The sequence below is a fragment of the Oncorhynchus clarkii genome, chromosome 29 (genome assembly GCF_045791955.1).
Source record: "Oncorhynchus clarkii lewisi isolate Uvic-CL-2024 chromosome 29, UVic_Ocla_1.0, whole genome shotgun sequence".
NCBI lineage: Eukaryota > Metazoa > Chordata > Actinopteri > Salmoniformes > Salmonidae > Oncorhynchus > Oncorhynchus clarkii.
The window spans coordinates 40566746-40578876 of NC_092175.1; the positions used below are offsets into that span (position 1 = coordinate 40566746).

The 12131-nt window shown below is 39.3% G+C and overlaps 1 protein-coding gene across 1 annotated transcript; it reads right to left on the reverse strand.

Annotated features, from left to right (window-relative positions):
• Nucleotides 1-532: 532 nt before the first annotated feature.
• On the reverse strand, nt 533-11883 carry LOC139388602 (coiled-coil domain containing 169). Its single transcript, XM_071135361.1, has 8 exons — nt 11764-11883; nt 10427-10509; nt 9923-10033; nt 9144-9184; nt 4892-4990; nt 3390-3443; nt 2473-2594; nt 533-676 (listed from the first exon to the last, which is right to left on the reverse strand). The coding sequence occupies exons 1-8, from the start codon at nt 11835-11837 to the stop codon at nt 547-549; spliced, it is 714 nt and encodes a 237-aa protein (XP_070991462.1). The 5' UTR covers nt 11838-11883; the 3' UTR covers nt 533-546.
• Between the last annotated feature and the right edge of the window lie 248 nt (nt 11884-12131).

A 12131-nucleotide genomic window follows, 5' to 3' on the forward strand; every position in this document is an offset into this window, starting at 1 on the left:
CCCCTCTATGCTCTCCTCATCTTTTCTCCTCTCCTATATCCCCTCCTCATCCCGTCCCCTCTCCTCTATCCGCTCTTCATCCCTTCTCCTCTCCTCTATCCCCTCTTCATCCCTTCTCTCCTCTATCCCCTCTTCATCCCTTCTCCCCTCCTCATCCCTTCTCCTCTATCCCCTCTTCATCCCGTCCCCTCACCTCTATCCCCTCTTCATCCCGTCCCCTCTCCTCTATCCCCTCTTCATCCCTTCTCCCCTCCTCATCCCTTCTCCTCTCCACTTCCTATTTCCTTCCATTCTTTCCTCTCTTCTCTTCCCTTCTCCTTCCCACTCCTCCATGCTACAACTCTCCTTTTTTCTTCAATTTAATCCTGTCATCCCCACAGATCTCAAAAAAGAACATTAGGGTATAAATACACACCACATTACCAGTGAGACAATTTTATTACACAAATCAAACCAGCATTGTTGTATATATATATATATATATATATATATATATATATATATATATATATATATATATATATACATATATATATGAGAGGTGACTCAGTGTTTCAGTATGGGTAACCTGCTCCCCAACTCAGCCTTCCTGACTCCTCTTCCTCCCTCTTTTCCTCCTCCTCTTCCTCCCTCACTTCCTCCTCCTCTTCCTGACTGCTTACTGGTCTGCTTCCCCCTGTCAGACAGACAGAGAGAGACAGAGAGAAAGAGAGAGAGAGAGAGAGAGAGAGAGAGAGACAGAGAGAGACAGAGAGAGACAGAGAGAGACAGAGAGAGACAGAGAGAGAGAGAGAGAGAGAGAGAGAGAGAGAGAGAGAGAGAGAGAGAGAGAGAGAGAGAGAGAGAGAGAGAGAGAGAGAGAGAGAGAGACAGAGAGAGAGAGAGAGAGAGAGACAGAGAGAAAGAGAGAGAGAGAGAGAGAGAGAGAGAGACAGAGAGAAAGAGAGAGAGAGAGAGAGAGACAGAGAGAGACAGAGAGAAAGAGAGAGAGAGAGAGAGAGAGAGAGAGAGAGAGACAGAGAGAAAGAGAGAGAGAGACAGAGAAAGAGAGAGAGAGAGAGAGAGAGAGACAGAGAGACAGAGAGAGAGAGAGAGAGACAGAGAAAGAGAGAGAGAGAGAGAGAGAGAGAGACAGAGAGAGAGAGAGAGAGAGAGAGAGAGACAGAGAGCGACAGAGAGAGAGACAGAGAGAGAGACAGAGAGAGAGAGAGAGAGAGAGAGAGAGAGAGACAGAGAGAGAGAGATGGATGGAACATGGATATATTTTATGAATAAACAAACATACAAATGAAACATCAAAATCTTAGTCATTTTCAGATTTGATAAATTATAAAGATGATATCAGAGGATTTAAAAAAACAATTTTATGATAAAAGTACTACCTTACATAACGAAATAACCGGCCTTGAGAAGTTGATTTCATAACATATTCTGACTTTGACAACTCAAGCTAGCTGCCTTGACGGAATTCTTCTGAGCTGTCAACTCAAAACATGTAGAGTGTAGTTCAAAGTCACTCACATCCCATCACAGTTACACACCCAATGATATATCTTCATCTGTGTAGTTGAAATGTGTGTGTGTGTGTGTGTGTGTGTGTGTGTGTGTTTAATAATCCAGCAGCAGACCTTAATTCGACAGACACTGACAGAATGTCTGTCTGTCTGTCTGTCTGTCTGTCTGTCTGTCTGTCTGTGTGTGTTCTCAGCCCTACTTTCTCATTCACCCTCTAGAGTTCCCTCTCCAATGATGCAGTGCTGTTGGTCTCCCTCCCTCCCTCCCTCCCTCCCTCCCTTCCAGACAGTGTCTGTCGAATTAAGGTCTGCAGGTGGATTATTAAACACACACACAGAATATAATATAGGGCCCCTACTACAGAATGTAGTTATATAATATAGGGCCCCTACTACAGAATGTAGTTATATAATATTGGGCCCCTACTACAGAATGTAGTTATATAATATTGGGCCCCTACTACAGAATGTAGTTATATAATATTGGGCCCCTACTACAGAATGTAGTTATATAATATTGGGCCCCTACTACAGAATGTAGTTATATAATATTGGGCCCCTACTACAGAATGTAGTTATATAATATTGGGCCCCTACTACAGAATGTAGTTATATAATATTGGGCCCCTACTACAGAATGTAGATATATAATATAGGGCCCCTACTACAGAATGTAGATATATAATATAGGGCCCCTACTACAGAATGTAGATATATAATATAGGGCCCCTACTACAGAATGTAGTTATATAATATTGGGCCCCTACTACAGAATGTAGTTATGAGAGTGAGAGAGAGCACAGATGACTAGACATGTTTGTATTAAGTCAGAAATGTCCTTAAATAACTACTGGTCCACGATCAGATATAATTCCACCCCCATATCATGGTGACTTTTAGGATTGGATGGGCTAGTAAACTGATCCTAGATCTGTGGTTCGAGGCTGCACGAACTCACTTCCTCATATAGCTCTCTGGTGCCCTGTGTGGCTGGACAGGGTACTGCTGGCTCTCTGGCGCCCTCTCCCTCTGTGGCTGGGCCTGGTATTGACGCCTGGTGACATCCAGGGTTGATGACAACTGTGACACAGCAAAACAGATTTTCTATCACACAGACATTGATGTAGCTTCCTTATAATCTGAATAGATTTGAATACCTGTACATGAGTACATGTCTGGGTGAGTGTGTGTGCGTGTATGTGTGTGTGTGTGTGTGTGTGTGTGTGTGTGTGTGTGTGTGTGTGTGTGTGTGTGTGTGTGTGTGTGTGTCTGAAAGAAAACAAGGCTGAAAGTCCTTGACTCAGTTCTTTCCTCTCTCCTCTGTGTGTGTGTGTGTTTGTGACAAAGAGGGAGGGAGACCAACAGCACTGTATGAGTGTGTGTGTGTGTGTGCGTGTGTGCGTGTGTGCGTGTGTGTGTGTGTGTGTGTGTGTGTGTGTGTGTGTGTGTGTGTGTGTGTGTGTGTGTGTGTGTGTGTGTGTGTGTGTGTATATATATATGAGTGTGTGTGTGTTTGGGAGGGAGGAAGGGAAGGAGGGAGACCAACAGCACTGCATCATTGGAGAGGGAACTCTAGAGGGTGAATGAGAAAGTAGGGTTGAGAACAGACACACACACAGACAGACACAGACAGACAGACAGACCCACAGACTCACAGACAGACACACAGACAGACTCACAGACAGACACACAGACACCACACACACACACCACCTCTCCAACTGCACAATGTTCTCTCTCTATATAGCTGCTATATTTCATAGTGGCAGTCAGTCAATAGGACTGTGTGTGTGTGTGTGTGTGTGTCGTTCTCTGGTCTTTGCCAGCAGTTCTGCCTCATAGGAGGAAGGACCGATGTGAGAGGACGATGCTTACCTTAGCTATTTCTGACAGATACACACGCCTCACCGCGTTGGCTTTATAAAAGGCCTGGGAAGTAAAAGAGAGAAAGTGAGACATGAAAGAATGAGTAAGTCAGAGTATTGCAAGCACACTTCTTTTCTTTTAATAAGTGCATGGTAAGAGTCAGACTAATCAGATGAACTGATGGTAAGTCTAGATATCTACACCAACAGGTCTTTCAGATTAGAGGGTCTAGATATCTACACCAACAGGCATTTCAGATTAGAGGGTCTAGGTATCTACACCAACAGGTCTTTCAGATTAGAGGGTCTAGGTATCTACACCAACAGGTCTTTCAGATTAGAGGGTCTAGGTATCTACACCAACAGGCCTTTCAGATTAGAGGGTCTAGATATCTACACCAACAGGTCTTTCAGATTAGAGGGTCTAGGTATCTACACCAACAGGTCTTTCAGATTAGAGGGTCTAGGTATCTACACCAACAGGCCTTTCAGATTAGAGGGTCTAGATATCTACACCAACAGGTCTTTCAGATTAGAGGGTCTAGGTATTTACACCATAAAGACGTGGTTCCCAAACTAGGGGTCGCAACCCTGTGCGGGGTCGCCTGATATGACTAACAAAAAAATAATATATAAAATGTGGTTGACCTTAAAAGTCTAAATGAAAATAATTCAAATCTAAAAGATCAAATTTAACCAGTGAGCAGACTTAGATCATGAGAAAAGGCTGAATTTAACTGTTGCACTTGAATCTTTCCCATGGTGAACTCTCTACGCTGTGAAACCACACACTATCGCAGAGACTATGATATTACCGGTTGATATGGTGAAAACAATGTGTTGGGAGGCAGAGGCACAGAAACTCACATCAATACCTTTGTCAGATAACACTGTGAAACTAAGAATTGATGCTATTGTTAGCAATCAAGAGGAAACTCTGACTGAACGAGTCAAAACTTCCCAGTTTATGCTCTTCAAATGGACGTTAGGTGTGAGGGCTGAGATGCGTTGACTTTTGTTTGCTACATGTCGGGAATGTTAGTCACGAGGACATGTTGTTCTGTCTCACGATTACCGAAGATAAAATGTCACATGGGTCAGTGTGCTGTGTGGCTATATTGATGAAAAACAGAAAGGGATTATAGATTAGTAGGTGCTAATACTGGCCGATTTTAGCCTTATTCTCATAAACGTGACACGCCGTAATCTGATCGGACAAAACCATAAACAAATAAACAAATGGATAAACAATCAGACGAGAGAGAGTGAGAGAGAGAGAGTGAGAGGGAGAAACAGAGAAAGAAAGAGAAACAGAGACAGAGAGAGAAACAGAGAGAAAAACAGAGAGAGAAAAAGAGAAACAGAGAGAGAAACAGAGAGAAACAGAGAGAGAAACAGAGAGAAACAGAGAGAAAAACAGGGAGAGAAACAGAGAGAAACAGAGAGAAACAGAAAGAGAGAGAAACAGAGAAACAGGGAGAGAAACAGAGAGAGAAACAGATACAAACAGACCTTCCCCTCCTGTTCGATCCTCAGTCTGCAGTCTAACAGCTGACCCTGCAGCGCTGCCTTCTCATTGGTCAGGACCTTCAGCCTCTGCCTCAGTGCATCCTGGGAAATAGAGTCAGACACAGCATAACCACCTGACCAGGAACAACTACAGGTCCCAGTTATAAACTAGAACTACAACTACAGGGCCCAGAGGTTTCCCTGTCCAGGGTAACTCCTGGTCTAGTCATGTACAGGGTCCAGAGGTCTCCGAGGCTAGTTAGCATCGCTTCACTAGACTAGAGAACAGAAAGAGGTCTCGGAGGCTAGTTAGCATCGCGCCACTAGACTAGAGAACAGAAAGAGGTCAGTGAGGCTAGTTAGCATCGCACCACTAGACTAGAGAACAGAAAGAGTTCAGTGAGGCTAGTTAGCATCGCACCACTAGACTAGAGAACAGAAAGAGGTCAGTGAGGCTAGTTAGTATCGCACCACTAGACTAGAGAACAGAAAGAGGTCTCCGAGGCTAGTTAGCATCGCACCACTAGACTAGAGAACAGAAAGAGGTCTCTGAGGCTAGTTAGCATCGCACCACTAGACTAGAGAACAGAAAGAGGCCTCCAAGGCTAGTTAGCATCGCACCACTAGACTAGAGAACACAGCGCAGACATTATGGTCTGATCCCACTGTAAGACGTCCATTTTTTAGTGTTTGTACTTTACTGTATTTATACTTGAAAGTATTTATTATGTGTACTTTACTGTATTTATACTTGAATGTATTTAGTGTGTGAACTTTACTGTATTTATACTTGGCTTATCGTTATTTTTTTATCTTATTTAAATGGCTGGAGGACATCTTTAACCTTCTGTTGTTAGCACTAACTAACAAACAGCTGTTATTCTGACTAGCAGGTGGACTAGCAGGTGGAATGGATAACCCTCTCTATATCTCCCTTAAATTTGAAAAGAAAGTTGTTATTCTCTCTCCACTCTACAACTCTGTAGGTCTTTACATTCTTGTCACACTGTCGCTGTCTCGCTCTCTCTAGGCCTGTTACTCCTCTCTCTCTCTCTGTCTCGCTGTCTCTAGGCCTGTTACTCCTCTCTCTCTCTCTGTCTCTCTCTCTCTCTGTCTCTCTGTCTCTAGGCCTGTTACTCCTCTCTCTCTCTCTGTCTCTCTCTCGCTCTGTCTCTAGGCCTGTTACTCCTCTCTCTCTCTCTCTCTCTCTCTGTCTCTCTGTCTCTAGGCCTGTTACTCCTCTCTCTCTCTCTGTCTCTCTGTCTCTCTCTCTCTCTGTCCCTAGGCCTGTATATCTCTCTCTCTTTCGCTCTGTCTCTCTCTCTCCCTAAGGCCTGTATATATCTCTCTCTGTCTCTCTCTCTCTCCTGTCACTCTCTCCCTCTCTCTCCCCCCTCCTATTTCTCTCTCTCTCTCTCTCCTTTTCTCTTTCCCCGACACTCATGCAGATCACATTCACCCTCCCCAGATATACTAATTACCATCTGCCAGGCGTGCTCAGACACACACACACACAGACGCACACACACAGAGACACAGACGCACACACACACACACACACACACACACAAACAATAAGGAGTGTGTTCTCTGATTTAGTGTGTAATCCAGTGATTACTGAGCTGTGATTAAAGTCAGGTTTATTCTGTCTACATCAGCACAGTTATCTAAAGTGGCAGCTGGTCTGGTCTGATCTGGTCTGGTCTGGTCTGGTTTGGTCTGATCTGGTCCGATCTGGTCCGGCCTGGTCTGATCTGGTCTGGCTTGGTCTGATCTGGTCTTGTCCGATCTGCTCTGGTCTGATCTGGTCTGGCTTGGTCTGATCTGGTCTTGTCCGATCTGCTCTGGTCTGATCTGGTCTGGCTTGGTCTGATCTGGTCTTGTCCGATCTGCTCTGGTCTGACTTGGACTGATCTGGTCTTGTCCGATCTGGTCTGGCTTGGTCTGATCTGGTCTTGTCTGGTCCGGCCTGGTCTGGTCTGGCACCACTGGTTGGTTCTCTGTGTGTTCTATTGGTGTTGTGTTCATCTTTCTCCAATCACCCATGTGGATCTGTCTGACTGTCAATCTAATATATATCAAAAAATATACAGTATACAATATAATATTCCATAACATATACAGTACAATCCTGTCTCGGCACTCCAAAGACAATTCCTTCGACCTCATGACTTGGTTTGAGGGACCTTATATAGACAGGATGACCAATCAATTAATTTACCACAGGTGGACTCCAATCAAGTTGTAGAAACATCTCAAGAATATGATCAATGGAAACAGGATGCACCTGAGCTAAAATTTCGAGTCTTATAGCAAAGGGTCTGAATACTTACGAAAATAAGGTATTTCTGTTTGTAACTTTTTTATACATTTGCAAACATTTCTAAAAACATGTTTTTGCTTTGTCATTATGGAGCATTGTGGGTAGATTGATGAGGAAAACAAAATGTGGAAAACTGAAGGGGTCTGAATACTTTCAGAACGCACTGTTTATAATATAATATCTATAATATACTGTATATAATATAATATCTATAATATACAGTATATAATATCTATAATATGCAGTATATAATATAATATCTATAATATACAGTATATAATATAATATCTATAATATACTGTATATAATATAATATCTATAATATACAGTATATAATATCTATAATATGCAGTATATAATATATCTATAATATACAGTATATAACATAATATCTATAATATGCTGTATATAATATAACTATAATATACAGTATATAATATAATATCTATAATATGCTGTATATAATATATCTATAATATACAGTATATAATATAATATCTATAATATAATATAACTATAATATACAGTATATAATATAATATCTATAATATCTATAATATACAGTATATAATATAATATCTATAATATCTATAATATACAGTATATAATATAATATCTATAATATCTATAATATACAGTATATAATATAATATCTATAATATGCAGTATATAATATATCTATAATATACAGTATATAATATAATATCTATAATATGCAGTATATAATATAACTATAATATACAGCATATAATATAATATCTATAATATGCAGTATATAATATAATATCTATAATATGCAGTATATAATATAATATCTATAATATGCAGTATATAATATAATATCTATAATATACAGTATATAATATCTATAATATGCAGTATATAATATAATATCTATAATATGCAGTATATAATATCCATAATATACAGTATATAATATCTATAATATGCAGTATATAATATAATATCTATAATATGCAGTATATAATATCTATAATATACAGTATATAATATCTATAATATGCAGTATATAATATAATATCTATAATATAATATCTATAATAAACAGATTATAATATAATATCTATAATATACAGTATAAAATATACAGTATATAATATAATATCTATAATATACAGTATATAATATAATATCTATAATATACAGTATATAATATACCATAAAATATACAGTATATAAAATGATATTATAATATGCAGAATATATTATAATATCTATAATATGCAGTATAAAATATCAATAATATGCAGTATATAATATAATATTTATAATATACAGTATATAATATAATATCTATAATATACAGTATATAATATAATATCTATAATATACAGTATTTAATATCCCATAAAATATACAGTATATAATATAATATCTATAATATACAGTATATAATATACCATCAAATATACAGTATATAATATAATATCTATAATATACAGTATATAATATACCATAAAATATACAGTATATAATATAATATCTATAATATACAGTATATAATATACCATAAAATATACAGTATATAATATAATATCTATAATATACAGTATATAATATACCATAAAATATACAGTATATAATATAATATCTATAATATACAGTATATAATATACCATAAAATATACAGTATATAATATACCATAAAATATACAGTATATAATTTAATATCTATAATATACAGTATATAATATACCATAAAATATACAGTATATAATATAATATCTATAATATACAGTATATAATATACCATTAAATATACAGTATATAATATACCATAAAATATACAGTATATAATATAATATCTATAATATACAGTATTTAATATACCATAAAATATACAGTATATAATATAATATACAGTATATAATATACCATAAAATACACAGTCCAATATATGTAAGAACTCACCACTGGGACCTCATAATAGGATCGTATTGAGGCTAATCGATCTGCAAAGACACATAGAAAACATGTAGGGTCACCTCAAAAGCACCCTAAATATCCACAAAATAATTTCCCTTGTGTGTGTGTGTGTGTGTGTGTGTTTAGTGTGTGTGTGTTTAGTGTGTGTTTAGTGTGCGTGTGTATGTGTGTGTTTAGTGTGCGTGTGTGTGTGTGTTTAGTGTGTGTGTGTTTAGTGTGTGTGTGTGTGTTTAGTGTGCGTGTGTGTTTAGTGTGCGTGTGTGTGTGTGTTTAGTGTGCGTGTGTGTGTGTGTTTAGTGTGCGTGTGTGTGTGTGTTTAGTGTGCGTGTGTGTGTGTGTTCAGTGTGTGTGTGTGTTTAGTGTGTGTGTGTTTAGTGTGTGTGTAGTGTGTGTTTAGTGTGCGTGTGTGTGTGTGTTTAGTGTGTGTGTGTGTGTGTTTAGTGTGCATATGTGTTTAGTGTGCGTGTGTGTGTGTGTTTAGTGTGTGTGTAGTGTGTGTTTAGTGTTTAGTGTGTGTGTTTAGTGTATGTGTGTGTTTAGTGTGTGTGTGTGTTTAGTGTGTGTGTGTTTAGTGTATGTGTGTGTTTAGTGTGTGTGTGTGTGTTTAGTGTGCGTGTGTAGTGTGTGTTTAGTGTGCGTGTGTTTAGTGTGTGTGTGTGTTTAGTGTGTGTGTGTTTAGTGTGTGTGTGTGTTTAGTGTGCGTGTGTGTTTAGTGTGCGTGTGTGTTTAGTGTGCGTGTGTGTTTAACATGTCCTTTATATTACCCATGGGGTTTCTCCGCAGGTCCTCCATTTTTTCGTGAACAAGTGCTATCTGACGTTCCAGCCGACCGTTCAGCTCCACCTGCGTGTCATACCGGGTCTTCCACTCGTTACCTGGCAAGAGGATGCACATCCCCACACTCAACATGTTTTACACTACACGATGTAACGCATGTTTAATGTAACATACTGTGATATGTTGCTACATCATATTTAATCAAGTGAACAGGCTTGTGTGTTTATTCCATTAGTTCACTGAACACGGACGTGACCTTCTCACATGGAGCCATGCTTCGGCTACCATAGCAACACTACTAACCACCTAGGCCAGTCAATAGTAAAACTCAAAACATTTTTGAGGGCGGGGATTCGACTCCTGACATCATTTGAACGCACATAAATGTGTAGAATTGCAGGACATTTGCATTTAAAGAAAGAAAGAAATTGATAATAAGAAAATAAGCTGTTTGGTTAACCTCAAAGTTCACACACACCATACAGACTCACCCTCAAGGTTCACACTGTTTAGTCTCTCCTCCAACTCTGTCATAGTGCTCCCCAGATCACACACAGACTCCTGCAGCATCTCTCTACAGGCAGGAGTGAAAGATGAGAGAGAGAAACAGAGAGAGACAGAGAGAGAGAGAGAGAGAGAGAGAGAGAGAGAGAGAGATGGGCATTTAATGTGGATTGGTGATAGTATAACTACCAAATTTACACAAGTGTGACCCGGGGGAAATGGGGGAGGGTCATGCTTTTTCAATTTCAGTCATGGGGAGGGTTTAGTATTTCTTGATGTTTCACTCCAGGAGAGGGTCATGTAATTTACAATCAATAAAATGTCATATTGCTTAGTCATTGAGAATTAGTTGCTTTATTGTATCTTGGCCCCTCATCCCTGATTCTCTGCTGGGCGCGCAATATCAATTACGGCCTTGTGTAGTCGCTATCAAATTATCCTTAACCTATACTATAGGCTGCAAGCCTAGGATATACCAAGAGCATGCTCAGAGAGCCTGGTTCCTCTCTAGGTTTTGGCCTTTCTAGTGAGTTTTTCCTAGCCACCGTGCTTCTACATCTGCATTGCTGGCTCTTTGGGGTTTTAGGCTGGGTTTCTGTACAGCACTTTGTGACATCGGCTGATGTAAAAAGGGCTTTATAAATACATTTGATTGACAGGGCAAAGTTATATTTGTAAGAAAATGTACTTTCTTTCCAATTTTTGGAGCTGCTGAGATGGTGTATATAAAACTAGGCTACACAGCATTGGATTGACGTTCCTAATCATGATCCCCAGCCCGGCTCGTGCTAATTTGTGCTGCCTGACCAATGTCTGTGTTGTGTACGGTGGTCCTTCAGCAGGCGAGTCAAAGGCTTCCTCACGAAAATAAAATGTATTTGTCCCCCCAATTTTTTTTTTATATCTGTACACGTGTACCAGGCCTACTGACGTCCTGGTCAGCTGTAGAGGACGAGCACAGAGATGACTTGTCGATTTAAAACAAAATACATTTAAAACGTCTGTGTATATGACTCCGTTTCCAGAAAAACACGCATTACCGTGTAGTGTATTCGCGCATAAATATTCAGGCGGAAACTAAAGAGCGGATGGCTTGACTGCATTTGGTGATTGTCGGTTCACTTGACCCCTGTCTAGACGGGATCTCTGCTAGCGACTTTGTTGAAATTATTTTTTGGGGTATAGGGGAGTGAGCGTTCAGGGAGGGTCGGGTAAAAATATACTTTACTGAACGGTTGGCCATCCATTTCTATTTCAGAGGTCCTATTTTCTTCAGGTATCCCTCACTATAAATACATTCCCTTACAATACACGTTGCACTTACTTCATCTCTCTCTCCTGCGCCAACTCGTCCTGTAAACGTGCTAAATCGTATTTGCTGAAGTCCGCATCTCCCATGTTGTTCTTCTCAAAGTTGCCATCAACTCAAAAGTTTGTTCTCCTCGTTGCCAATGGAGACAGTCGTGTCCTGCACGTTGTCGGAAGTTGACTTCAGAGGATCTGAAGGAGTAGCGCGTCACCTGCGTTTTTCAAAACGACGGCACGCTTGTATGCGGCTCTTGCATGCGTTTCAGTTCAAATAAACCAAGTATTATTATTATTTGTGAATCGATTCTGCTATTTCTGATCCATCTGATCTGACAATCAATCAAGGGCATGAAGCAACAATAACGTCACAGAAAATCCATCCAT